Source organism: Lontra canadensis, unplaced genomic scaffold (assembly GCF_010015895.1).
Source record: "Lontra canadensis isolate GAN:19392208 unplaced genomic scaffold, GSC_riverotter_1.0 scaffold180, whole genome shotgun sequence".
In the NCBI taxonomy this organism is placed as follows: Eukaryota; Metazoa; Chordata; class Mammalia; order Carnivora; family Mustelidae; genus Lontra; species Lontra canadensis.
This window is the reverse complement of record NW_022631174.1, coordinates 776,371-803,351: the sequence shown is the minus strand read 5'-3', so window position 1 is coordinate 803,351 and position 26,981 is coordinate 776,371. Positions and strand designations below refer to the sequence as shown.

The 26,981-nt window shown below is 53.8% G+C and overlaps 1 protein-coding gene across 5 annotated transcripts in view; it reads left to right on the top strand.

Annotated features, from left to right (window-relative positions):
• RAP1GAP2 (RAP1 GTPase activating protein 2) overlaps positions 1 to 26,981 on the top strand; it is a 227,838-nt gene that overhangs the window by 23,538 nt on the left and 177,319 nt on the right. For 3 of the 5 annotated variants that reach the window (XM_032846746.1, XM_032846741.1, XM_032846742.1), the window contains exons 2-3: positions 95 to 211; positions 25,719 to 25,754. In XM_032846746.1, the coding sequence (XP_032702637.1) occupies positions 95 to 211; positions 25,719 to 25,754 (153 nt within the window). Of the gene's footprint in view, positions 1 to 94; positions 212 to 4,554; positions 4,725 to 21,616; positions 21,853 to 25,718; positions 25,755 to 26,981 lie in introns of those variants that run through there. The other 2 variants (XM_032846744.1, XM_032846747.1) reach the window with 2 other exon arrangements.

Genomic DNA, 26,981 nt, shown 5'->3' with positions numbered 1-26,981 from the left:
TCCATCTTTTTCTAGCAAGCCGAGTGAACTTTCCAAAGAAGCTGTGCAGAGCACAACCTGCCTGTCTTCTCACTCTGTCCTGTCCTGCTCACAGGTACGTGCAGGAAGGACGGTTCCGAATTGAGGAGAGGACACTGACAGCCTTCCAGTGGCTCTACAGCCCACAGCAGCATCGCATCCTCAGCCGTGCCGACCTTGAGTCTCCCTCCAGGTAAAGGGACCCACAGCCCTTACTCTCCAAAGGCCGTACTTATGTAGCTAGCTGCACATGGGTCTGCAAATCTGCTATGGGGACCACTGCCCTCATTGGCAGAGGAGCCTTCTCCCAGCGTTCTGGAAAGAGTATGTCAGCCTGGGTGCTAGTTCAGCCTAGAAGGCACGGAGTGATTTGAGGGAGCTCACTGCCTCTGCTTTCTCCGCTGTAAAATGGGTATGAGTATCATGAAGATCATGAGTCTCAAGGGAAATGATGACTGCAGAGAATTCTAAGGTCTAGGAGTCAGGTGGTTCCTCTTTAAGAGGGAGGGTGGCTGGCAGACTTGCTGGGCAGCCTCCCCACCCCTCCTTGACCTGGGTGGGTGGAGCTAGCCTTGCCTTCCTCCTCTCCTCCTTCCCTCCCCAGATGTCCACCTGGGAGCCTGCGTCTGAGTGAGGGGCTGGGAGAAGAGGGCTTTTGCTGGCCCAGATTCCTGCTCCCAGGCTCCTGCCCCCTCTTCCACCACACTGGACAGATGTGACAATCATTAGCGGTCTCCACAGAGATCTTGGATAAAACTGCTGTGGCCTCACCCCCTTCCCAAGGCTTTTGCTTAAACCTGATCTTGAACTTTCTTCCACGTTCCCCCTCAAGATCTCTTTACACCAGCTCCTAAAGTAGCAGGACCCTCACAGCCAAGAATGAGCTGGCCACACCTCCCTGGGGTGGTTTAAATGAAAGAAGAGTGGAGGTGGTATCATTTGGGGGGGTATGTCATGGGCTGGCCCACAAGAGAACAGGGGTAGTGTTCTACCATTGCTCCCCAGATGACCCCAGGAATAAGATTTAGAAGTTGGTGGGAGACTTCACCTCCTAGATATCTGCCCACAGTCCTGTTTAGCTAAGAGCAGTGCTCTCTCTTGTCTCATCAAGCTTTCAGTAGGTATGGGAAACAGCGAGTTGGTTGGGTACTCTGGATATTGGTCTGAGACTCTGGAGGAAGAATGAATTGGATGACGATGTGGAAGGGACAGGAACTCTGGGAAGGGTGACTCAGGCCACCTGGGAACTCTTGGTAGTCAAGAAATGGGTAGTCAAATGAGCGTCCTGGATTCCAGAGGGTGGATTTCAGATAATGTACAGAAAAGACAGAAAATTCCCCAGAGCATAAGGCAAGACTATTAGGAAGGGTGCCAAAATGAAATTTTGAGTGTATAGCAGTGAATGCTTGCAGGGGAAAAGAAAGAGGCTGGTGTGGCTGCTCTGGGAGACTCTAGTGACACATGGACAGGAAGGCCACAGGGTCAGGTCACTTGCAGGCAACGTGCAAAACTCTACTGTGTGCCATTCCCCTCTGATATACTAAAGTAGGTTCTCCCTCCCTTTCTCTCCTTGCCTTCAAAGCGCGTGCCATGATCTGACATTCTCTTGTTTGTCTATTTGTTCATTGTCCATGACAACGCCCCTCCCCCGAGCATGTAAGCTTTATGAGGGCAGGGTCTTTTCCAGCTTGTTCTTTGCTGTGTCCTGAGGTTCTGTGTCAGAGAAGGAGTTCATGAAGCAGGTACTCGGTGAAAAAACAAACAAGGGCAATGCAGGCTCGGAACCTGTAGGAAGGCTGGGAGAGAGGCTAGCCTCCTAGACTCCATGACAGGTGGGCCAGTTGTACCTGCCCAGGGTAACAGCAAGGCAAGAAGGGGAGGCTGAGACCTCCTGCCCATTCCAGTGACCCGGAGCTGACAGAGCTGCTCTGTCTTCTGAGCAGAAGACCAAGAACGCATTTAAGAGTCACAGGAGTAGAGCTGAGTCCTTGGAGGAGAGCAGCAATCATAAGACAGGATGGAGGAATTTGGAATAAAATCAGCTCTCATACTTGGGAAGGCTCCATCCCAGGGGAGTTGAAGAGGGGGCTGCCATACTCTGTACTAATTTCTATGACGGAATATTAATAGTTAATGTTTTGAGTGCTGATTATGTGTCATGTGTAAATACTTTGTTAAGAATAAATTGATTTAATCTTCGTAACAAGGCTATGATTTAAGTACTCTTGTTCTCCCCATTTTTCAGATGACTCAACTGAGGCACGGGGGTTAAATAACAGCTAGTAAGTTGCTATGCATGTAACCACCACACACTCTGCCTCTCAGAGAATAAGGCACATGCCCAAAGGCAGGAGACAGCTAAGGTAATGTCTGTCTTGACAAGGAGGAAATAACTCCAGAAACTGTATATAGGGAACTCAGGATTTGTCCAGGTCAATTTCAGAGTTGATTTCTAAAGAGAGGATTTGAGAATTCAGCACGTAAATTCCCTGAGAACCCATCCTGCTGGGGGAAGCTTATTTGCTTTCCCGATTAGTTTTCTAGACTAGAAAGTAGGTTGGTGGTGGTGAAGCAGAAGACTGTAGTTCTGAGTTTGATGAGTGGGCTGCCAGTGGCCGCATCCTGCTCCACATGGAGAGCTGGTGACATTGCTGGTGGCAGGAACTGGGGCACTACCCCAACAGACAAGATGGCAGACTTGAGATCCACAGTGCCCTGGAGGCTGGATTCCTAAGTCCAAATCTAGTAGGTACAATTTAACAGGGATGAACGAGAAATTTATTTTGGCCTCCAGTCCTGCCTATACCTGGAGTGAGACAAGGGACTCAGAGGTGTCTGATGGGTTCTGACTGCCTAGAAGCTGGGGTCTAGCCCCATGATTTAGGTTTTAAGAAAATGCTTGCATCTCGAGGCTATAAGAGCTTGGGGCAGAGTCCAGGGCAGGGGAAGGGAAGGTCCTGCCGTTCTGAGTCTCAGAGGAAGGTTCCTCTAATAGGAAGTTTCTTTCTTCTGTTCATTTGTTTGGCGGGCATGGACTAAGTGCCTTTTCTCTGGTAACACCGCGCCGGATATGACCCTGGAATGGCTGAGCAGGTTGCATTTCAGGATGATGGATAGAGCTGCTGAAGGGACTCAGACCGTGGGCTGGCCACCTCTGTCTTCCTTTCTTCCTTCACCCTGCTCTGACTCAGGCTTTGGTTTTGCAGGGCCTCGTTGTGAGACAAGGATTCTGCCTCCATGGGGCACATATTCTAGTGGGAGACAGACCACAGACACATAGACAAGAGAATTTCCTATGGCGATCAGTGTGCTGAAGGTGCTAAAACAGGACATCGAGAAAGTGTGACCAGTGTGTGTGTGTGTGTGTGTGTGTGTGGTTTTGGATGTGGTGGAAGGCCTCTCTGAGAAGATGAGTCCTGAAGGACACAAGGGGGCAGCCATATGGAGAAGCTGCTGGTGGATGGGGGAAGGGGACACAGGAGATGTGATGGAAGAGAATTGCAGGGGCAGGAAACAGCAATGACAAGGCCCTAAGTATATTCTAGAAGCAGAAAGCCACTGTGGCACAGCAGGGTGATGCTATGGTCAGCAGATAGAAGGGAGGCAGATTTCCATGAAGCTCAAGAATGGCTTTCTAGCACTTAGATTTGCCTGAGGACGGTGTGGGCTGCCTCCTGAGGGAGGGAGCTTCTCATCCCTGAGGTGTACAAGCCATGTTCCAGAGGCTGCCTGGTGTGGAGGTTACCAAGGAAAGGACTGAGGCATCCCAAAGGCTGCCTAGAGGACCCCTTCATTTCTTCAACCCCTTCAACCTCAGGAGTGTCCCTGGTTTGGCGGAAGCTGGGAGGAAGTCTGTGGAGTGAATGAAGGAAAGCTCCCAGGTGCTAGGTGCAAAGCAGGGGCAGTTTCAGGGGTTTGGTGATCCCAGAGGCCTCCTACTTCCAAGTCCAGTCAACACTGTACCTCCTCCCTAGGTCCACCCCACACAAAGCTGGAGACCAGGAACCTATGGATCTTTCCCCACCTCCCTTCACCACAGCCCCGGGGCCCCACGCTCCAGAAACTTCTGTGGGCTGGTGGGCCGTTCCCTCCTCTCCCCCGGGTCCCTTGGGTGTGCCTGCTCCGCCTCGCGCCTTTGTTCCCGAGGAGCCGCCTCAGGCAGTTTCCTAACGCCGGCGGCGACTAGAGCTTCCAAACTGCGGGCTCCGCGCTCGGAACCCGCCGCATCCCCCACCCCGCCAGCCTGCCCCCCGACCCTCCCTATGCGCCCCTTCTGCAGGGGCGCAGCGGCGTGCCGGGCGAGCGGAGCCGGGCCGGGCCTGGCCCCGCCGGGACCGGGGCCGCGGCGTCTCCGGCGGCGGAGGGGAGCGGGCCGGGCGCGCCCGTAGCGGGCGCGGGCGCGCGGCTCGGGTGGCTGGGGGCGCGCCCGCCAGGTGTGCGGGCGGCCGCGGGGGGGCGGAGGGCGCAGCTTTGTACGTTCGCAACCGCCTGCCGGCCGTGCGCGTGTGCGCGCCGCGGTGACGGCGCACGCGGCTGGGCGGGCTGCGAGGGAAGCCCGCCGCCGGGAGGGGGCTTGGGTCCGGATGGAGACAGGAGGACGCCGCCGTTGCGGGCGTACGGGCGGGGTGAGCCGCCGCCGCCGCGGTTGACTGTTGACATTCTGTCCACGTCGAGAAGTGAGCTCTGGGCGCGGTGCGTCGGAGAAGGTCAGTGGGTCCGGGGCTGGGTGGTGATTCCAGAAACAGCCTGGGTCGGGGCGCGAGTCCTGGGTGTGACTGAACGTGGAATCGGGGTGGATGTTGTGAGTGTAAATGCGTGTGTTTGCAAAGAGAAATGCAGCTCGTACGTGTGCGAGCTCTGTGGTGCGGTTCTACAGGGCAATTAAGCGTAATGGGTTCTGTTTGGGAGATGGGGTGACTGTCCTTGGCAATCCATGCGGGTGGGGCATTGCGCACACACATCACGTATCGGGGTGTGTGTGTGTGTGTGTGTGTGTGTGTGTGTGTGTCTGAGTGAGACGTTGCTTAGCTCCCGTCAAAGTCTTTGGCTAGAGAAGCTAGTTCCAGACCGAGGTGGAGGTCAGAGGTGGGGTGTTTACAGGTGGTGGCGGAAGAAAACAGTCAGGAACCCAGGGGGACCCTGTGGCTAGTCTGGGTTAGTTTTGTGTGTGTGTGTGTGTGTGTGTGTGTGTGTGTGTGTGTTTCCCTCCAATGGGCATAAACCCCACCCCATCGTCACTCTAACCTGTGCCTGTTGCGGAGAAGGGAGCCAGGATGGCGGGGTGCTGGCAGAGAGGCCTTAATGGACCTCAGGGGCAGGGCTGGCTTCCAGCCCGCTGTTCGTTTCTGGAGGCCCTGAGTGAGGGAGTGTGGCAGAGCCAGCCTTGGGTGGGGGGCTAGGGCAGGTGTGTGTTCAGGGGACCTTAGGACCATGTAGAGTCCACTTGGTTTTGCCATGACCAGAGGCTGCGTGTCTGGACCAGGCTGGCTGGGGGGGAAATCCTTCTTCCTCCTCATCTGTTTCTTGTAGCTCCCTCTACACCCTTCTTAACAAACCAAAGGGCATTGATATGCAAGTGGGGTTTGGGCTCTGAATGCTGGAGATCTGCCTCCGTTGAGTGGTCCCCTTCAGAGCAGCCTCCCTAAGGGAATAATAGGGTTGTCCTGGGCCGGGTGCCAGGACTCTTGGGTTCTTTTCATGATTTGCGACACTGGCTTTACCTTAAGCCTCACAGGCCTCAGTTTCCCATGCAGAGGGAAGAACCACCCCCCTCTTTGCTACAGGTTAAGGAGGATTCAAACAGGGGCCAGAGTAGGGGTGGGATGGGGCAGGGAGGCTAGGAGTGACTCAGGGCTGTGAGGTCCCAGGAGTGATTTCTCCCAGGTAAGTCCCATCACATCTTTGTGATTTGGGCAGGAGTCCGGGGGGGGTGGGGGAGAGGCTCTGTCCTCACCTCCAAGCAGGTGTGTTGGGTTTTCTGAGTCCCAGGGTGGGGCAGTGTGGGTGTCTGCTAGTTCTGGCTGCTCAGGCTTCAAGAAGCTACCTGAGGTCCCCTCTCCTTTGAAAGATGTTGAAGAGTGGGGGTGCACTTGGGGGGCCTGTTTGGGGGTTGGGATGGGGGACTGGAGCTGAAGAGCCACAGAAGTTTCTGGATAGAGGCAGATGTTACAGATGGTAGGGCCAGGGCATACCTAGCTGGGACTCCTGCTCAACCCAGGGTGTTGAAGCAATTTGGGGGAGGTGGCTTTAGTTCCAGAGAGATGACTCTCCTCCTGCAGGTACCCTCATACCCTTTGCTCCCTGTTTCCTGTACCTTGTCTGGAGCAAGTGTGGCTGAGCTGCTGTGATTCAGAATGACTTGAACCTTAAGGAAAAGGGACCCTGGGATGGATGGTGGTAGCAGCAGCAGCTGGTTAAGCATAAAGGCCCTGTTGTTACTCAGACCTGGGTTTGTATCCCAGCCCCACCATCCTCTCACTGTGTCTCCACCTGTGTTCCCCCAAAGCAGAAGCTGAGAGAAAGGCTTGTGTATGGTGGTTTGTTTGGGAAGTGGTCTTGGGAAACAAGGATGCTGCAGAGGGCATGAAGGGGAAAAAGGGAAAGTGAAGGGTGGCTGATTGGCTTAGTTTATGGAGCATGGGACTATGGGACTTTTGATCTGGGGGTTGTGAGTTCAAGCCCCATGTTGGATGTAGAGTTTACCAAAAAAAATAGAAAAGGGGAAAGCAGTACAAGGATGAATTTAAAAGAAAAGATTTTATTTATTTGAGTCAGAGACAGAGTGTGTGTGCACATTAGCAGGGGGAGAAGTAGAGAGAGAAGAAGCAGACTCCCCCTGCAGCAGGGAGCCTGACAACATGGAGCTCCATCCCAGGACCCCAAGATCATGACCTGAGCCAAAGGCAGATGCTTAACCGACTGAGCCACCCAGGTGCCCCAAGGATGCATTTTCTAAAAAGATTTATTTATTTTAAGGAGAGAGAGAATGAGTGTGAGGGGCGGGGCAGAGAGAATCTCAAGCAGGCTCTGAGTGCAGAGCTGGTATGGGGATCTATCCCATGACCCTGAGATCATGAGCTGAGCAGAAACCAACAGTTGGACGCTTAACTGACTGAGCCACTCAGGTGCCCCAGAGTACGTTATTTTTTTTGACCACCATTCTGTCCTGGGCAGTCTCCTGAGGAGCCTTATGGAATGCATTTCAGAACTGCCCCATTGCGGAGAGAGACAGGGAAGCGTTCATCTATCAGCTCTCTTCCCCACTGGACAGGATGACTCCATGGACAGTAACTCCCACATGCCTCCAGGCCGTACCTGTGTGAGGCCCAAGTGGGTTCTTGAGGGCGTCCCACACTGCAGCCTCGGAGAAGGCCCCACGTGGCCCTTGGTGAAGTTTTGCATGAGGTCCGTGTGCTGCAGCTCCAAGGCTGCAGAAGGCTGGTTGTTGCTGAAGTGGCTGGAGTAAGAAATGGGGCAGAGAGGGTTTGAAGCGGCATACTGAGGTATCCAACATGCTGCATGACCTTGGGCAAATTACCTGTCTTCTCTGAGCCTCGGTTTTCTTATCGGGGATTATCAGCATTAAATAAGGTATTTATTAAATTTTTGAACCTGGCAATGCGTCCTTAAATGTATTTCTGTATAGTTGGGAAGATCGCCCATTGTGGGGAGCTCAGACACTCATTCACTTAAGTGGGGGAGGAGGTGGATTAAGTGACCTCTAAATATGTCCCCCCCTCCCCGCCCCTGGCCCCTGGCAGTAGAATCTGGGGTTCCAGGGCCAGACACCTGCCCTGGGCAGTTCCTTCTGGAGCTGTGGCCCCATCTCCCAGATCCCCTGTAATGTCCTGCGGTGCAGTCTATGGACTGGAGCCAGCTCGCCCTGCCTCCAGGCCGGCTGCTCGGATGTGCCTCTTGCTGGGCTTGTCCCTGGCAGTGGGCAGTGGGACTCGAGGGGTGTGGGAGGCTTGAAGCAAGTGCTTGGAAGAGGAGTGGCAGGAGGGCAGGTGCTGGCGTGTGGAGTTGGCAGATGGTGGTGGGCACTGGTCTGGGCCACAGTCAGTGGGGAGTTCAGTACAGGGGATGGAAGAAGGGGAAAGAAAATAGCAGAGAGGGAAGGGAAGGGATGGCCAAGAGTGAGGAGGAGCCAGGCCTGTGGGGCGAGGGGGGCAGCCTGGTGCCTGAGGTGGCAGGGACAGGCTGGGCCTCTGGGAGAGCGACGGGGGTTAGCATGAGATGAGGGATGACCGTGGTTGAGAATTAGTTGGTGGTCCCAGGACATACGCCGGGCAGGCTTCGTATTTCAGGGTGGGGCACCTATATTTGGCCTCCTCATCCTCCTTTGCCCCCCAAGTGGCTCCCACATCACCTGGCCTCTCTCTGGCCACATCACCTGCTCTGGCAGCTGAGATGCTGTCTGTAGACATTTGTGTCCTGTTGAGGACGTGCTTCTGCCAAGGCTTTGTACCGTGGTGGCCCTGGTGTCCCTAGCCTACCCACTGTTTCTGAGAAACATGCCACCCCCTCAGGGAGACGGGACCAGTGGAGACAGTATCCAGCTGCCTCATGCTCATGCCCAGGCAGTTCAGGCCAGCAGCCCAAAGGTCACTGCATCCATCCCTCTGCCTGCATGCACGGTCCCAAGCAGCCCAGGCCAGGGATGTTCAGCAGCCACTATCTTCATTTACAGCCATTTAAAGATCTCTCTGACCTCTGTGATTTGGGACTCCTTTTGTTTTTAATAAATGTAGTAAAAAAAAAATCAGTAATGCTGGTGTATCTACCTCCTCCCTTTTTATTTATTATTATTGTTTTTTAAAGATTTTATCTATTTATTTTTCAGGGAGACAGAGCGCACAAGCAGGGGGAGTGGCAGGCAGTGGGGAGAAGCAGGCTCCTTGCTGAGCAGGGTGTCTGATGCAGAACTCCATCCCAGGTCCCTGGGATCATGACCTGAGCTGAAGGCAGATGCTTGCTTTTTTTTTTTTTTTTTTTTTTTTTTTTTTAGTTTTGAAAAACATTTTCAGTTGCATTAACTGACTGAGCCACCCAGGCGTCCCCACCTCCTCCCTTTTTAAAGAGGACTTCTTTATGGAGCCACATGACTGTCTTTTCTTGCCCACACCTTTCTCTGAGTGCTTTGGTGCTTCTCTAGTGGAAAGTTCTGCTTCATGTCTGATCTTAACCAGCGATGCTATAGTTGGTTTTTATTTTTTTAATTTATTTTTTATTTTGCTCTGCTTGCCACAACCCTTCAGGGCTTGTGTATAGTTATAAGGGGGATTCCTTTCCACCTGCCACAGGGGCTCCCATGGCAGGTGGGACCCCAAGGCAAGGCTTGGGCTCTGGGGAACTCGGCCTGAAAGCAGAATGTGCTGAGCCCCTGGCCCTGGCCGTGCTGGGGTCTCAGAGCCAGCTGGTTTCCCGCCCCCTTCCCTAGTTTTGATCCAGGGCTGGCAGCCTGCTTCCTGAATTATGCTGGGTCTGCTGGCTGGGCCCTGCCAGGTCTGGGTCAGCAGATGGCAGCAGGCACAGGCCCTTGGGGGGACCTTGCCGATGAGATGACCAGTAGTGAGCAAGAGCAGGAGGGGAGGGACAGGCGGCTGGGCACAGGAAGCTGTGCACACGTGTCTGGAGGGCACGTTGTTGAGCATCTCTGTATGTGTGTGTCGCTGTGTGCATTGTTGTGCTTTGTTGTATGTTCCTGTGCTTTCCCCTGGGTATGCATGTCGGCCACCCACTGGGCACCCTCCAGAGTCCTCAAAGATGCAGGTCTGATGGCTGGTGATACTTGGCCCCAGCATGATTGCCTGGCCCCCTGTGGCTCGTGAGTCTTCTACCCTGCCATGCTCTGCCCTCTCTCCAAGTTTCCTGTCCTTGTACCTCCCTCTGCCTTGAGGGAGTTGCTTCTTCCCCACTGACTCCGGGTGGGGAAGGGGCATTGCCTTTGGGGCAGGGCCTGGGAGGGATAATTGGTGCACCTTCCAGCCCCAGCCTTTGAGCTCTGAACATCCAGTGGCAGGTGGATGAGCCCTGGATTGTGGAGATGAGTCAGAACGGCTGCAGGGGGTGGGCTGAAGCCTGGCTGTATGTGTCAGCATGCTTCAGGGAAGTGTGTGCGTGCCCCACACACTTGAACCCTCCCCCCCCGCCACCCAGAGGCCCGAGTATCAGTGTGGCCGTGGGAGGCCCCCCTACTGTCCACCTCCTGGTTGCTGTGGCCAGCAGTTTCTGATAGGGAGCAGAGTGGTCTCTGTGGGCTCTGGGCATTCCACGGGGGCCCTTCGCCTCGAGTAATTCCTGTCACCACAATCATTTATATTTCTGGAGCTCTTCCTGAGCCAGGTCCTGGACTGCACACCATCCATGTGTTAGCTCCTTGGCTCCTCAGAGCAATGCTATGAGGTGGGTTCTGAAAGTATCCCCATTTTATGAAGAAGTAGAGGCTCAGAGAGACTGGGTCACTTCCCTGAGATCACATAGCTAGTAAGTAGTGGAGCCCGCCAGCTCTGTTCTTTACATTTGCTGCTGTACTGCTCACTCTTCACAAAGCTGGACAGTTTTGTCCTTGCCGTCTCCCCTTCAGAGTGGTTGTCCCAGTCACCCTCTCCAAACAGGGCTCTTCACACACCCAGGCCCTTTTGGATCCTACCAGTTTTCCTCTTTCACCTCCTCCCTCCCATTTCCCGTGGGGCAGGGATCTGCCTTGTTCACCATTCTATCCTCAGCACTAGCAGAGCCTGGAACATAGTAGGGATGGTCTGATACCAATTCCATTGTGTGTGTGCGTGTGGTTGTGATTGGATGGGTAGGTCTCCCCATATATATAATGAAACAATTTTTGGACACCAACAGGGATAATGAGAATTCAACTCGATTCTGACACGACCCACCCAGAGATAGCCCCGTGTTCCACAGGTGAAGGGTTCAGTCCAACTGAAGGGCTAGTCACAAGCCCAGGTTGTCCTGTGCTTCTGACCCCTGACAATACAAAAGAAGTTCCCAGGACCTCCTCCTCCTCAGGTTGGGGTAATTTGCTAGAGCAGCTCCCGAACTCAGAGTTTATTTTCCTTGCTAGATTACCCATTTATTATGAAAGGATGTAAGTCAGGAATAGGCAGGTGGAAGAGATGTGTGGGACAGTGTGTGGGGAGAGGGGATGCTCTCTCCCCATTCTCCACATTTCACCAACCCTGACGTTCTCCCAGCCCTGTCCTTGTGTATATTTATGGAGGCTTCCTTACGTAGCAATTGATTAAATTAGCCGTTGGCGATTGAATCAGTCTCCTGCTCCTCTTCAGCTCTCTGGAGGTCAGGGGTGGGACTAAAAGTTCCAACCCTCTAATCACATGATTGGTTCTCTTGGCAACCAGCCTCCAACCCTTGGTGCTTCTAAAAGTCACCTCATTCACATGACAGGACACCATTATCACTCTCGGTACTTATGAAATTCCAAGGGTTTGGGGAGCTGTGAGCCAGGAACGGTAGACAAAGACCAAACACGTATTTCTTATAAATCACACTATCTCGGGATGCAGTAAATAAGCACGTGTTGAATGAATGAATGAATGAGTGAATTAGTATATGAAGATACGTCTGCCTCAAGGCCCAGGCTTTCACCCCCTCTGTGCTGTCTCTCAGGCGGCAGAGACCATCGCCGGGTGGCCAGGGGCACAGGCTCTGGAGCTGGCTTGCTGGGTTTAGTTCTGGCTCTGCCACTCTTCTGGTTATTTCATACTGCATCATAAACTGTCCACAAGCTCACGGCTGAAAACAGAGGCAGCATTTATTTTGCTTCGGAATCTGCACTTGGGGCAGAGTGGTCATCGTCTGGGGTGGCTCAGAGCAGGGATCAGAATGGTCTGAAGGCTCAATTGCTCACGTCTGGCATTTAATGCTGGCTGTTGGCTTGAGGATGCAGTTCCTTACTACACAGGCTTCTCTGTGGGCGCAGTCTTCTTGTCGCAAAGGCCCCCTCCCCCTGTGCTAGTTTGGGTTTCCTCTCAGCACGGTGGCTGGGTTAAGGGGCAAGAATCCCAGGAAAGAGCAAGCGGAAGCTATTTTTGCCTTTTCTTACCTGGTCTCAGAGACAATGCAGCATTGCTCCTGCCGTAGTCCCAGACCCACACGGATCCAGGAGGAGGGAACGGAGATGCCACCTCTCAATGGAGGGGGTCAGTGTTCCATGGCAATAAGAGCGAGTGGGATGGGGCTGCATTGTGGGATGGTGTGGCTGTCTTTGGAAAATATGACCCATCTGCCACAGTTACATCCTAGGAGTGTGACGTTGAGCCAATTACTTAGTCTCTCTGTGCCCCAGTTTTTCCATCTATAAAATGGGGACAACATTAGCATCTACTTGTTTGGGTTGTTTCTTTAGCAGGGACTATAGTTCCACCTAGAGATCCCCCGGCCCCAGGTGGGGCATTGGTTCAGGCTTTCACCACGCTGAGGGATCCAGCCCCAATTTCCCACCCATCTGCGTGCAGTACAGGTGGCACCTCACTGTTCAGAGGCCTCTTGAGGGTGGGGGCTAGCAGTGGGGACAGAAGAGGGAACCTTGAGTGGGAAAGGCCTTGCTTGTCTCCATTTGTTGTGTCATCCTTAGTTAGCCGTGCTCCCTTCAAAGGGGCAAGGGACAAGTATTGATGGCGATATCACAAGGCTGGGACTCCATCAGGATTTCTCTGGGCCTGGGAGGCCAAGCCCCACTAGGACCGCCATCTTTATTCAGGGGATCATGATAAGTACATCGTGAGCATGCTGTGTTTTAGGGAGCGCCTTGCCTCTCCTCTGTCCTCCCGCCTACCTGCCTCCACCAGAGTCACTGTTCCTCTGCTAGAAGGCTCCCTCCCCAACCCGTCTGTCAGGCCCTGGGGAGGAATCCCAGGGTGTGCTCCTCCTGGCCCAGGTTGGGGCTGCTCCTCAGCTCGGCACTGGTGGGGGCCCAGGAAGAATCTGTTTTCTTGTGCCCAGCCTGGTGCTAGCTCAGGTCTAATGCTGCCCTTGTTCTCTCTAGGAATGGCAGATGAGTTACAGGCCGGGCCTCTGGGTTTGAATCCTGTCACTGCCACCCACCACCAGCCCTGTGACCTTGAGCAAGTTCCTTAACTTCTCTCTGGCTCCATTTCCTCACCAGGAGAGAGAACGTGGTTGTGGCCAGGATAAAATAAAGTAGAAAGTATGATATAACTGGTTCATGGGAGAGTCTCGAGAAATGAGTGCCGTTACTCTTTACAGATGAAAAAAAACGGAGTTGGAGGGTGCTGAAGTGGTTTCTCCTCAGCTATATTTAACGTCAGAGCCAGGGCTGGAACCTGTGTGTTCTGACACCAGGCGGTTGTTGCTTATCTCCTTCCTGCAAGACATAGGCTTCCCCCAGCCCCCAGTCCCTTATGCCAGGGGGCAGTATGGCTGCCATCAAAGAAATAGAAGTGAGATGCCCCGTTTCCTACTTGCACTACCCAGAGTTGCCTGCAGAGGGTGCTGACGCCCACACCAGCCAATTCAGGAGAGTCTCTGTAGGTGTAGGGGAGGGTTGGGAGTGACCCAGCCGAATGGAGAATGGAGAATGGAGGATGGACAGAGTTGGAAGAGGGGGCTCTGTGATCTCCTTTAGAGAGATCTCCCTCAGACAGTTCTTAGTGCCCAAGACTTCCTGCAGATAGTTTCAGGGCCACCAGAGATAATGGGAACGTTTTAGTGGATTTCCTTCCAGTGCTCCTCACTGGGCCAGAGCCAGAGCTGTCAGGGGAGTTTGTTAAGCATGCAGATTCCCTGGCCCTAACCCAGAATGATGGAGTCAGGATTTTAGCAGTCCCATGGGCTAACACACATGTAGGTCTATGCCGGGTACCCCTCTAAAGGCTTCATATACCCCTCACCCCTTATAGATGGGGAGTCTGGTCTGAGACACAGAGAAGTTGAAGGACTTGCCCAGGGTCACACTGCTGGTAAGCAACAGCGCTGGGCTTTGAACCTGTGTTATTTATTTATTTATTTGTGTTAATTAAAAAAAATTAAAAAAAAAGAGATTTTTTATTTATTTATCTGACAGAGAGAGACAGCCAGAGAGGGAACACAAGCAGGGGGAGTGGGAGAGGGAGAAGCAGGCTCCCCTCTGAGCAGGGAGCCCAAAGCGGGACTTGATCCTGGGACCCCAGGATCATGACCTGAGCCCAAGACAGACGTGTAACAACTGAACCACCCAGAGGCCCCTGAACCCATGTTATTTTAAGCCCCAGGTGACTCTCACGCCCAGTGCATTTGAAAACCAGTAACTTATAACACTGGGCCTGTCCCCTTTCTTGCCTCCTTTTGCTTCCTTTTATTTTTTATTGTTTATTTATTTTTTAAAAAAGAGTTTTAAAATTTATTTATTTGACAGAGATCACAAGTAGGCAGAGAGGCAGGCAGAGAGAGAGGAGGAAGCAGGCTCCCTGCTGAGCAGAGACACCCCCCCCCCCATGCGGGGGTCGATCCCAGGACCTTGAGATCATGACCTGAGCCAAAGGCAGAGGCTTTAACCCACTAAGCCACCCAGGCGCCCCTGTACTTATACTTTATATTGACTGGAATGGACTCATTTGTTGGGGGGTAGGATCTTTCTTGAATTTACCCTGTCAGTGATTTAGGTCATTTCCATAGTTTCATAGTTATGACAGCAGTGTGGAGGAGACCCTTGAAGGTAAAACTTGGCTGGTATTTTTCTCCTTGGGAGGTTGTGGAATTGGGAACAGAATTGAGAGGTCAAAAAGCATGTGTATGAAAAAACAAACCTCTTTGGGGCGTCTGGGTGGCTCAGTTTGTTAAAGCCTCTGCTTTCAGCTCAGGTCATGGTCCCAGGGTCCTGGGATTGAGCCCCGCATCGGGCTCTCTGCTCAGCAGGGACCCTTCTTCTCCCCCTCCTCTCTCTCTGCCTGCCTCTCTGCCTACTTGTGATCTTTGTCTGTCAAATAAATAAATAAAATCTTAAAAAAAAAAGAAAAAACCTCTTTATTAAAACATAATACACATACAGAAAGTGTACAGATGTTAAGGGTATGGGTGAATTTCCATAAACTTGATACACTCATGTAAAATGAACACCAGATCCAAATTTCCTCCAGCATAATTGTATGTTAGTCTCCTTTGAGTTTTCTTAAGATTAAAGCACAGACTCTTTGCTTAAAAGAAGAGTGGATGGAGGAACCATCTGGAGTCAGGCAGTGAAAGAGAGCCTGGTCTGCCCTTTCTGGGGCAAGACAAAGTTCCTTTCAGAGTAGAAGAGATGGTCCCAGGACTGAGATAAGTGTCTGTTTGAGCTTGAAATAGCATAAGAAGGTTTTACTTTATTTTTAAGATTTTATTTATTTATCTAACAGAGAGAGACAACACAGCGAGAGAGGAAACACAAGCAGGGGGAGTGAGAGAGGGAGAAGCAGGCTTCCTGCTGAGCAGGGAGCATGATATAGGGCTCGATCCCAGGACCCTGGAATCATGACCTGAGCTGAAGGCAGATGCCTAACAACTGAGCCACCCAGGGGCCCTGCATAAGAAGGTTTTAAAGAAATGAGCCTTTGTAGCTGCTACTGTTTCTGCCTTTTTTTTTTTTTTTAAAGCAAATCATTCATATGTTTAACATTTTTTTCTTTAAATTATAACACGTTCATGACAAGCCCCCCCCAAGCCCCAAATGAACAAAAAACAAGCAGCACAAAATAACATAAAGTGAAAAGTCCCTTCCCCCCAAATTTCTCCTTCTGGTCCCATTCTTCAGAGGTAACTAGTGTTGGACCATTGCTTATGTTCCATTCCAGAAATTGTCCAGGCGTGTGTAGGGATTTGGTCAAGCGTCCAACTCTTGATTTTGGCTCAGGTCATGATCTCAGGGTGGTGAGGTCAGGCTCATGCTGAGGCTGGAACCTGCTTAAAATTCTGTCTCTGTCCCACCCCTTCCCTCTCCCTCTTAAAAAAAAAAAAAAAAAAAAGAAGAATTTCTGTATTTATTTAAACTAATGAAATCCTACTATATGAGCTTTTTTTTTTAAACTTGAATTCTTAGATTATCTTTATATAGCAACACATATATTCTGCCTTCTTTTCAGTGGCCCCATAATATTCCATCTTTTTTTTTTTTTTAAGATTTTATTTATTTGACAGAGAGAGCACGCGTGCGCGAACACAAGCCAGGCGAGCAGCCGAGGGAGTGGGAGAAGCAGACTCCCCAGTGAGCAAGGAGCTGACATGGACTCTGGTCCCAGACCCTGGGATCATGACCTGAGCTGAAGGCAGCCGCTTAACTGACCGAGCCACCCAGGCACCCACATAGCATCCCATCTTATGCTTATTTTCCAGTCTAGTTAAATGTTGGTCATTTAGGTTTTTTTGTTATTTGCTGTTTCAAACAATGGTGTGATTAACATCTGTATGCATAGATCTTGTCGACTTGTATGAGTTTATATGTGGAATAAATCTCTGAAGACAAAACTGTTGGCACAAGGGGCACCTGGGTGGCTTAGTGGGTAAAAGCTTCTGCGTTTGGCCCAGGGACCTGGGATCGAGCCCCACATTGGGCTCTCTGCTAAGCAGGGAGCCTGCTTCCTCCTCTCTCTCTGCCTGCCTCTCTGCCTACTTGTGATCTCTGTCAAATAAATAAATAAAATCTTTAAAAACAAAACAAAACAAAAACCGTTGGCACGAACGGTGTGTGTGGCACGAACGGTGTGTGCACTTAAAAATTTGATAGATATTGCTAAATACCTACACTAATGATGGTAGTCCTGTTTCCTTATATCCTTATACCATTGTCAAGGTTTCTTTTAACCTTTACCATCTGTTGGCTAAAAGGGGTACCTTGTTATTATTTAAACAACTTTATTTATTTATTTAAAAAGATTTTACTTATTTTAGAGAGAGAGTGAGTGAGAGAGAGAGCGTGAGTAGGGGGAGAGGCAGGCAGAGGGAGAAGCAGACACCCCACTGAGCAGAGAGCCTGATGTGGGGCTCGATCCCAGGACTCTGGGACTGTGACCGGAGCCAAAGGCAGATGCCTAGTGGACTGAGCCCACTAGGTGTCCTGTTTAAACAGTTTTAAGTTGTGGTCCATTTGATGGTGGTTCAGTCCACAGCCATGTATTGTGAGCAGTTCTCTTGGCAGGCAGTACTGAGCAGGTCAGAATAAACCGTGCGGTCAGGGGTCAGGAGTCCGGTTTTCACTAGCATTGCTTTTGCAAATTTTCATCACCGTCTTGCTTTGCAGAACTTGTGCAATGAGAAATTCAGTCTGGCCCCTGAGATAGCGCGTGTGGGGAAGTGATCAGTGCAGCCTAAATCACAGTGCAGATCTTAGACGTGCATTTGTCACCATCCCAAAGTGTGGATTTCTCACCGATTCGGGTTTGCTGGGTCTGAATGCCATTCCACCCTGTTTTCCTGGAGATCAGTGTCCTTCTCTGCCACTATCCTTTGTCCTCAGTTGGCTTATGAAGGAAGCAGGGGTGAATCTAGCCTCCCCTTTGAGGAAAGGTCAGCGGAAGCCCCTGAGGAGTATGTGGCCTGCTCTGGGTGGTTCAGTGGTCAGGATGGGAGGAAAGCTGAGCCACCGCAGGTCACTGCTGGTGCCAGGTCACACCATGTGGACAGGGGAGGATCTAGGTCTAATGACATAGTGCCTGCTTCTCCAGGGGCCTCTGTTTTCTGAGCCTCCCATAACTGCTCATCCCCATGCCTGGAAAAGGAGCTTGTCTCCTCTTTTAGCTCCCACTAGTGGCTGTGAGGACAGAGCTGTCCAAGCAGAGGAAGCCCCATGGTCACTCCCTTCCCTCCTGCCCCCAAGGGCCTGTAGACCTGGCTCAGGGGCTATTGGCAGGGACTCGGACTGCTTCCTCCTCTGATCCCAGCTGGCATTCTCAGCTCCACATCCCTCTAAAGCCCGGATAGCTGAGTGGGTCCCCCGGAGCTCTGTCCTGGGCTTAAGGCTCTGGCTGGAACTTGTCTGTCACCTGGACCAGGAACACCCACAGGCCTCCAGCACAGAAATCAGGGCCTTGTGATTTGGTGACCCTAAGCTGGCTCTGTGGATGGGGCAAGGAGCAAGCTCAGGAGGGAAGCAGCCCGTCTCGCCTGGTATTAGAAGGATGCGAGGACTTGCTCTTTCTGACTTCGTCCTTGTAGCTGTTGAGCTGTGCTCTGCTTCCAGGTCCTTAGTTTTCCTGCCTGTAAAATGGGTGCTGCATGAATTGGGCCCTTGTGTAGGTTGATTTGGTCATCGGCACCAGTGCAGAGCGTCATATAGGACAATGACTGATAACTCAGTCTCCAGCATCCTACCTAACTTGGCTACCATTGTGCTGGGCAAATTTTGTCAAGTTCCTTGATATTTCTGTGCGTCAGTGTCCTCGTCTGTAAAATGGGGTAACAGTGGTGTTATCTCAGAGGTGGCTGTGAGACCAAGAGGAGCTAAGCGGTTAGGTTGGCACCGCCCATAGGAAGCTCCCAGATACAGGCGCTGCTCTTGGCTCTGCCATCCCCGTGGCTTGTCCTTGTCTCCATTCTGATGGCTTGGCCGTCTGAGTCAGTGGAGGTCTGGGAGGAAGCTGGGCTGTGCGTGGTGGGGGTAGGAGGGCTGGGCCTGGCTCACAGCATGCTTCTCTTTTCTCTGACTCATGGTCTTTCCCAGAGAGTGCATGGACCCCTCGCCACCCACCCTCCTACAGAACAGGAATTGAGGGGTCAGAGCAGGGGCGACAGGAGGCTGAGCAGGACCAGGGGAGGGGGCGGGATTGTAATAGATTCTAGTTATAACAGCTCCCGTAATGGTGTGGGAGCCCTGCACTTAATCCTGTAAGCCGTGGTGGCAGCCTCCACAATACAGAGGGGGAAACTGAGGCCTCCCGGGTTAGGTGGCTTGCTGAAGGTCACACGGCTATAAGGTTCGGCGAGACTGGAGCTGAGGAAGGGAAAATGGGAGATGCTCTAGATTGGCTCTCAGCTCCCTCTAGAGCTCAGAGAGTAAAATATAAGCCATCTGGGAACCTCCCTTCTCTGTCTCCGGGCCCTCACTCTGAGGAGTCAGAAAGGCATGGGTCTGTCTGGACTCTCCAAGATTCCCGGATCTGAGTGGCTTTGAGGACATCCAGGACACTGTGAGTTCTGTGCTCCTTCCTGCTGATGCCGCCAGGCCATTGCTGGTCCTGGGCCTGGGGTCTGAGTCACAAAGCGCCCTGTCTTTTGTGGTTACCATGTAAGAGACCAGAACCCCAAGTAGGAGAATCCAGCCTCCAGGTGGCAGCAGCTGGGGCCTTGAAATGCTGTTTCCTGTCGGGTCCCTGGGCCGCACTGCTGACCTCCGGATGCTTGGGCCTGGGCCTGCAGCAATCCTGGGCTGTGGTCTCTCACCCAGTGTTTGCCCAGGTGTCTCTGTCTACTAGGAGGGCTTGCGTGAGAGCATCTCTAGTCCGCCTCTTCCCCCAGGTGATGGATAACATGAAAACAGGGTCACGTGTGTACACAGGTGAGACTAGCTGACGTGTGGTTGGAAGCGCCCCAGCTTGTTGGGATGACCCCACTTCATTCTCTCCCACATGAAAGACGGCACATGATGGGCTTCAGTGATGGGTTCACTATGATCTCCCTCTAATTGATTAAAAAAAGGAAGTAATTTGCAACAGGAATTGTGTTATTAGTCACCCGTGTGGCACCCAGCCCCAGCTCTCACCTGGCGCTCTCTGTACCCGGAGCCGTGGTGGGCCTAGGACTGGCGTTGGCATGGGGAGGGGTGGGCTGAGCGGCCCGCTCCTTTTCTCGCCTGCACCCCTGCACCCACCGAGCTCTTGATCTTAGTTGGGACTTCCTCAGTGGAGAGTGAGAGGAATCCAGCTCCTGTTGGCTTTAGGGATAATGGGATATATGTCAGGCTCTTGCATGCCCAGAGGCTGGCTGCTCCAGGAGTTTGATGTCCTGAAGACCCGCTTTCTCCTGTTCTCTCCCCCACTCTCCTATGTACTGTGCATCCATCCTGTGGTTTAGCAGCCTTGGCAGGAGGGGGCTGTGTTCTGGGAGTGAGGTCCGCAGAGTTCTCCTGCCCACTCCTGAGTGTGTCACTGTGGCCGTCAGGGCAGGCACCCTGGTTAGCTGGGCTGGCCCAGGGCTCCTTCTGGGGGTGCATGGGGCACAGAGCTGTTTTACCCAGAGGGAGGCCACACGGACGCCGGGCCGGCAGGACCCCAAGCATCCATGCTTTCTGCCAAGCAGCTCCTGGGTGTGGCGTGGGTGCAGTGTGGGGAGAGGTCTGGATGTGGAGTGGACATCCAGTGGGAAGCCATTGGTCTGGTGCAACCCCAGAGGGTGGGCCACACTGTCCTTCCTTCCCTGGTGAAGGCGGGGGTGGAGTATGCAGCGGAACCGAGGACCACCAGGCTTCTGCCGGGAGGCCAGCTGCCTTCAACGAAAGGACCCCGTACTTACCGCTCATGGATCGGAACTGGGCTGGGCCCTGAAGCTGGTCCTGTGGCCCATCTAGGGGGCTACTTGCCACCTGTGTGGCCTTTCCTGCTGTGGAGGAGTCCAGAAAATAGAAACGCCTGTGTCCTTTGTCTGTGACCTGGGGGTGGCTCCACCCATCTGACACCCAGAGTGGCAGTGGGTCTCAAACAGGAAGCTGTGGGGAGGGTGGGCCAGTGAAAAAGGCCACAGCAACTGTATTTCCCTTTCTGCACTGCTTGAGGGCAGGGCAGGGGCCTGGCGCTCGGCTGTGGTCCTTCCCACTCAGGCCGGTGCTAGCGGGTGTGCCGCACCCTTCCTTGGGCTGTCATTAGTGAGAACCTACTGCATACCCCGCACGGTTGGCATGGGTGCACGCAGAGCTGAGTTCCAGCAGGAAAGAAACCCACTCGCCCACATGGGTCACCCTCCCACTCCCACTATCACCAGCACGAAGGGTGACCCCGCTGACCTCTGTCTAGACCCTTGAAGGGGTCTGTGCCTCTGCGTGGGTACGTGGGCGTGTGTGCAGTCTGAGTGTGTGCCTGGGCGTGTGCACGTGGGTCTCCCTCCCTGTGTGAGCCTGTGTCTTGTGGGGAGATGCGGACATGAGATCTACACGCAGGTATCACTGTCGAGCGGGGTCTGTGTGGACTTGCACGGGAGTGTGTCATGCCTGTGTGCGTGTGTATGTGGGTGTCTGAGGATGCTTGCGTGAGCATACCGCTGTGCCCGTGCATGGATACGTATGCACGTGTGTGTGTGCCCCTGTGCTCCTGTGAGTGCCCATGAGTGTGCAGGCATGGGGCTGCTTCAGCTGGTGTGTGTGGAGCCCTGCGGGAGCAGGAAGGCAGCGGTCCCGTCTCCGGCAGCTCAGGGGAGTGGGTGTGAGTGGCCTGTCTGCAAGGCTCCCGAGCCTTCCAGTAGGCTCTCTATCTCCCTCACAGGCACGTTTGTGTGTGCCTATGCCTCGCCCTCCTTTGGGATCTGGGAAGCTGGGGCTGTGTGGGACCGAGCTGCCAAGTCGGGCTGTGGTGCAATCTGCCCGCCGAGCCCCTTCCGGAGCTGCGGGTTCCTCTGGGCGTGGGGAAGCTGCCCTCTGCGAACTCCCCTGCTGGCTGTCTCGGTGCCTCCTGGGGGGCAGGACACACCTCCCAGCCCTGCGGCCTCACCCACAGGAAGTGCTGGGCTTGGGGGGCAGGCGACAGGGGAGGTGCCACACCGGGTGTCCCGCTCTCAGCCTGTGGCCCCACCGACCCGGCTGCGCCACGGCCCTTTTGCCAACAGCCCCGGGGACGTTGCCGGGACCCGGGGCCCCCCGGCTACAACCATGTTTCGCAGGAAGCGCAGCGTCTCCTTTGGGGGCTTTGGATGGTAGGTGGCAGAGGAGGGCGGCCGCAGGGATGGGAGCAAACCCAGCTGGGAAGTCTTGCATCTGCTGCGGCCGCCTGGGGGGTGGTGAGGGGACTTGGGTTATGCCTGAGACCTGTGGGGAGGTGGGTGTTTGAGATGCAGGGGCTGGTGGAGATGGTGGGGTATCAGACAGCAAGCTTCTCCTTGCCGTCCCTGGAGCAGGATCTAGGGGACCCACAATGTTGGAGCTGGTGCCAGCATGAGCTCGCTGGAGGGGTGGGGTTGAATGTGTCTTGTCGTGTGCTCCCGTGTGTGTTTCGGCACCTCTGTGATGATCGTGGTTGCGTGCGTGCTTGTGTGCGGCATGCCTGCAGCTGCCTGTCTGGGTGGCCGTGTATGAAGCGTGTGGTTGGCTGCGTAGGTGTGTGCGGCGTGTGACCACGTGTGCACTCTGCATTTCTGAGCAGGTGTTGGCTCCTCTGGTCGTCTGTAGCTTTGTGTGCTCCTGTCCGTATGTGTGTGCTATCTGCATCATCTGTGTGTGTGTGTGTTTATGTGTGTGTGTGTGTGACTTTGTGATGGGGGTGTCTGTGGCCCACTGGACCGCTGTGGGGGTGAGCTGCGAGGGATGGGCAGGCCTGTGTCCAGATACCCCTCCTCCCACCACGGGCAGCCAATCCCAGCTCCATCTGAGCCTGAGCCGCTGGCTTTGTGCTCCAGCCTCTTGCCTGGTCCTTGAGGCCACTAGGCTTCCATGCAGAACAAGGGAGAGGCTCTTCCCTCCCCAGGGGGACAGAAAATGGGGAGACTGAGGTCAAAGACTTGTCTCTGGTTACCAGCTGTTGGCAGCTTCTCCTCAGCTGGGGAGCGGGGTCTCGTGGTTTTCATTATCGGTTTCCTTTCAGCTTCTGGGCCTGGGGCGTTGTCAGAGGAAAGGTTCCCACTGCTGCAGGGAGGGTGGCTTGGGGTGCCCTGGTATGGAGCCTGGTGGGCTGAGTGGGGGGGGCACTGAGGCAAGGGAGAGAAGGAGGGGCCGCCAGGGCTGGGAAGAGGTGGGCTCCGTCAGCTCTTCTGGCTGGTTACACTTCTGTGTGTGTGCAGACTTTGACTTTCCTCTCCCTTCTCTCCAAAGGCACTTTGCCATCCGTCCTCCGGCAGGAAGGAGTTGCGGGTGCTGCGTGTTTGGCAGATGGGGAGAGTGAGGATGACATGGTGCTAGGGCTGGCACAGGGCAGCCTGGGACCTGCTCATGGGCACCCCTCCGAAGCCCCCTCCCTCCCCTGGGGCCAAGGGGTTGCTGTGCTGAGTGTGGGCTCTGGGTTCGAATCACCTCGTCTGCTTCCTAGTCAGGCTGGCTGGGATCACTATAGGGCGGGGCTCGGGGCCATGAGAGGCTTTCTGTCTAAGAGCCATGCTTCTCTGGGAGGTGTGGAGCAGACCAGGAAGGTGTGCGTGGCACATCGTGTGTGCTCAGTCCACGCTTATGGAGTGACTATGTGACATGTTTTTTTGCCCACGACAGGCATCTGGTTATCGGCCTCATTGAGTTTGAGGGGACAGCAGGGCTTCCTGGTGGGGTTGGTGGGTTGGAGTAGGCATCATCTGGGGGCACCTGGGTGGCTCAGTGGGTTAAACCCTCTGCCTTCGGCTCAGGGTCCTGGGATCGAGCCCCGCATCGGGCTCCCTGCTCAGCGGGGAGCCTGCTTCTCCCTCTTTCTCTCTGCCTGCCTCTCTGCCTACTGTGATCTCTGTCTGTCAAGTTAAAAAAAAAAATCTTTAGAGTAGGCATCATCTGGAGATGGACACCAGCTGGGAGGGTTGGAGACTAAAGGGCAGATTTCTGGAGCCGTGGTCCCCTCCAGACTGTGACCAGAATCTCAGGGGACTGGTATTCTAGAAGCTCCATTGGATGCCAGGGTGGAGAACCACTGGCATCAGGGGTGGACACAGTGAGGAGAGGGAATGGGGTGGGGCGGACGGGTGGTGGGGAGGAGAGAAGGCGCCAGGGAGAATCTGGGGAGTCTGGCTTTCTGAAAGAGAAGCCCAGTGACACAGGCTGCTGCTGTGTCTGTAGTCTCAGTCCTGCCAAGGCCATTGGCCCCGCCCTCCCAGGGCCGCACCCCAGCGTGGGACCCTGTGGAGAGACTGCTGACTGGGTGTGGGTGTTGAGCCTGGGGTTCCTGTGACCCACAGTGCCACCCGGTGGTGGGTGGTTGGGTTAAGAGGGTGCCACACTAGGAGTCCTGCTTCTAAGTGCTGCCCCCCCCTCCTTGACTCTGAAGAACTCAGGCAGGACACTTCCCCTCTCTGGGTCTCAGTTTCCCCATGGGAAAGTGGGTGATTTCTGCCTTATCCACAACGGAGGGATGTTGTAGCAATTAAAAGAGATTCCTCCAGAAAAGAAAGTGTAAGGGCTTGTTATTGGGGGTAACAATTAGGTAGCTCTGGGCTACAAATTTTATAGCAGAATGTGGGGATCTGCCCCTGGAGTCACCCTACCCCCATCTGGTGGGCAGAATGGGATAAGAGGAATGTCTGCATGCCAGAGGGATGGAGCCTCATGAGGCCCTTGGGGACCAGTTGTGGAGGCTCCATGAAAGGGGCCCAGGACACAGTGGAGAAGAAGCTGGGAGGGACCTGGGTCGGGAGCCTTGGGGTGTGGCTTGTTTTGCTGCTGGGGACCAAGATCAGAAGGTGCTGGGAGTTTACTCAGAGCAAAAGGATCTTGCTTCGCAGCTCAAGGGCTTGGTGCTGGCTTGTGATTGCTGGGGCAGCTCTGTGTCCTCCCCGTGTGGCCCTAACACTGCTCCCGTTCCAGCATTGCCTCATAGGAAGCCTCTGGCAAAGCTGAGCTGCCTGGAGAGGGTGGCTGAAGGCATCCTGCATGTGGCACTGATGGTCATGCTGACATGGCAGTAGTGGTGACATGGGGTGGGGAGTGTGGTGATGCTGAAGGTGATGACACGGGGTGGTGATGGTGACACTGATGGTGATGGGACATGGAGGTGTGGTGACACTGATGGTGGTAACAAGGTGGTGTTGATGACATGGGCTGGTGGTGAAATGGGAGGGTGACACTGGTGGTCGTGATCCCTAAGCAAGAGGAGACACTGACAGTGGGAATCTTGCCCACCTTTCTGTCTCTGCAGAGAGGAGGGGGCCTCTTTTACCAGCCATAAGGGCTGGCGTATGCAGAGGGTAAAAATAGAAGCTTAGCAGTCCTGCCTTGTCTTCCAGCAAGGGTGGGTGCAGGCTGGTGTGGAGGAGCTGGCTGCCAGGACAGTCTGCCGTGAACGTGATCCTCTCTGCTCTGAGCCCCATGCCCAACAGCTCACACTTGCCCATGCATCCTGGAGCCTGCTGTTGGGTTTCTGTCTCAGGAGTGGGGTCTGTCTCCTTGCACGGACTGGCAGCTCTGGGAGCAGGGCAGGGAGAGGGGTCCCTGGTGCTGGCATCTTTTCAGAGCAGAAGCCCAGGAAGTATCATTGTGTTGAATGCCTAGGTGCCAGTGACCGATGGAGCTGGCTTGCAGTCTTCTCTTGTGGAGTGGGGGTAATGAAGAGAAATGCCATCTACACAGTGCTTGCGATCTCTGGGTGTGGAGTCAGAACCCGGATTCAGACTGGGCCAATGATGTTATCCTTCTGAGCCTCTGTATCCCCATCTCTAAAATGGGAGGAATAGCAGTACCTGCCTCACAGGGTTATGTGTGGGTCCAGCCCTCCTTCCTGGGCTGGAGGAGAGCTCCCCTGTCGAGCAGTGGTTGTCCCCTGAAGGACCCTGTTGGCTTGGTGGTCTGGACTGGCCAGGGACCACCTCCCCTGCATGTACTGGGTGGGAGCCTTCAGCCTCAGCACTGACCAAAGCCTCTGCTTTTCTCTTGGCAGGATCGACAAGACCATGCTGGCGAGCCTAAAGGTCAAGTAAGTAGCCACTTCCTGTTATGTAGTGATCGGAGATGATGGTAGGCCAGAGGTCCTCTGGGGACCTCATTTCCCCCTGAGTTGTGGGAGACATGAATGGGGCTGTTGTGTTTGTCAGAGTCTCCATCTCAGTCTTAGGGGTTTTGGGCTGGAAAGGATGGACCAGGCACTTGATTCCTGGGGCATCTGAAGAAGGGAGATGCTGGACTGGAAAGAGCAGGGGCCAGATTGATGGTAATGTGTATAGCAGTGCCTTCTAGGCCACAACTTGGGGGCGTAAGAAAGATAATTATATTTCCTATTGTCTTGATTATTATGTGAAGCCCCAGTTCCATCGGGCTTTCTGACATTCCTACCTACCTGGAAAATTGGGCCACAGAGTTCTAGAACTTCATGGAACAGCCCAGTGTGTGTGCATGTGCATGTGCTCGTGCATGTGCGTGTGGTCAGTTGGTCATTGACTCATCTGTTACTATACAGATGTCATCCTGTGAGCCCGGCCCTGGGTGTCTCTGAGGCTTCAACAATAGATCTGGGGTCTGGAAGTTGTCTCTCGTGCTTGGCCATATGTCTGCTCATCTGTCTGGGAAGCCCTGAGCAGATACTCCTCTCTCCTCTTCCATCACCGTCTTTGCTCCTTTTCCAGGTGTTTCTGGGCAAACCATTTTGTTTGCACCCTGACCCCTTTCCCCTTCAGACTTTAACAAAATCAGCTTCCATCTCCATCCCTTCCCTGGGTAGTGAGTGACCAACCATCTGCTCTAGTTGAGTGAATTGAAAAGGAGGGGAATTCTAGGAGGGAAAATATAGCATTGGTTGCTAGCCCAAAATATTATCCTGCCATATGTGAGTTAGCTTGTGCATGAAGAATTCCTCCAATGAGTGTTCTCCTTCAGAGGCAGCTTTTCCTGCTTGTAACCCTCCATCTCAGCTGAAAGGTTTTCTGGGCCAGCTGCCCTCTACGTGCCATCTGGTTGCTAGCATTGGCTGGGCACAGGTCCCCGGGCAAGGCAGAGTTGCTCTTGAGGGTTGGAATACAGGGCATGAGGCTTCCCACTTTGGACTGTTTTGCTCAGAAGGGTGATGGTGGAACGGTTAGCAGGGCAGGAGTGCATGCAAACAGTCCCTGCTTTCTGAGAGCTTTCTGTCTCTTTGTAGAGTTGGTGACACAGGTGCAGCTGGAGCAGTCTTGGAAGACTGCCAGGAGGAGGTAGCTTCTATGGCGAC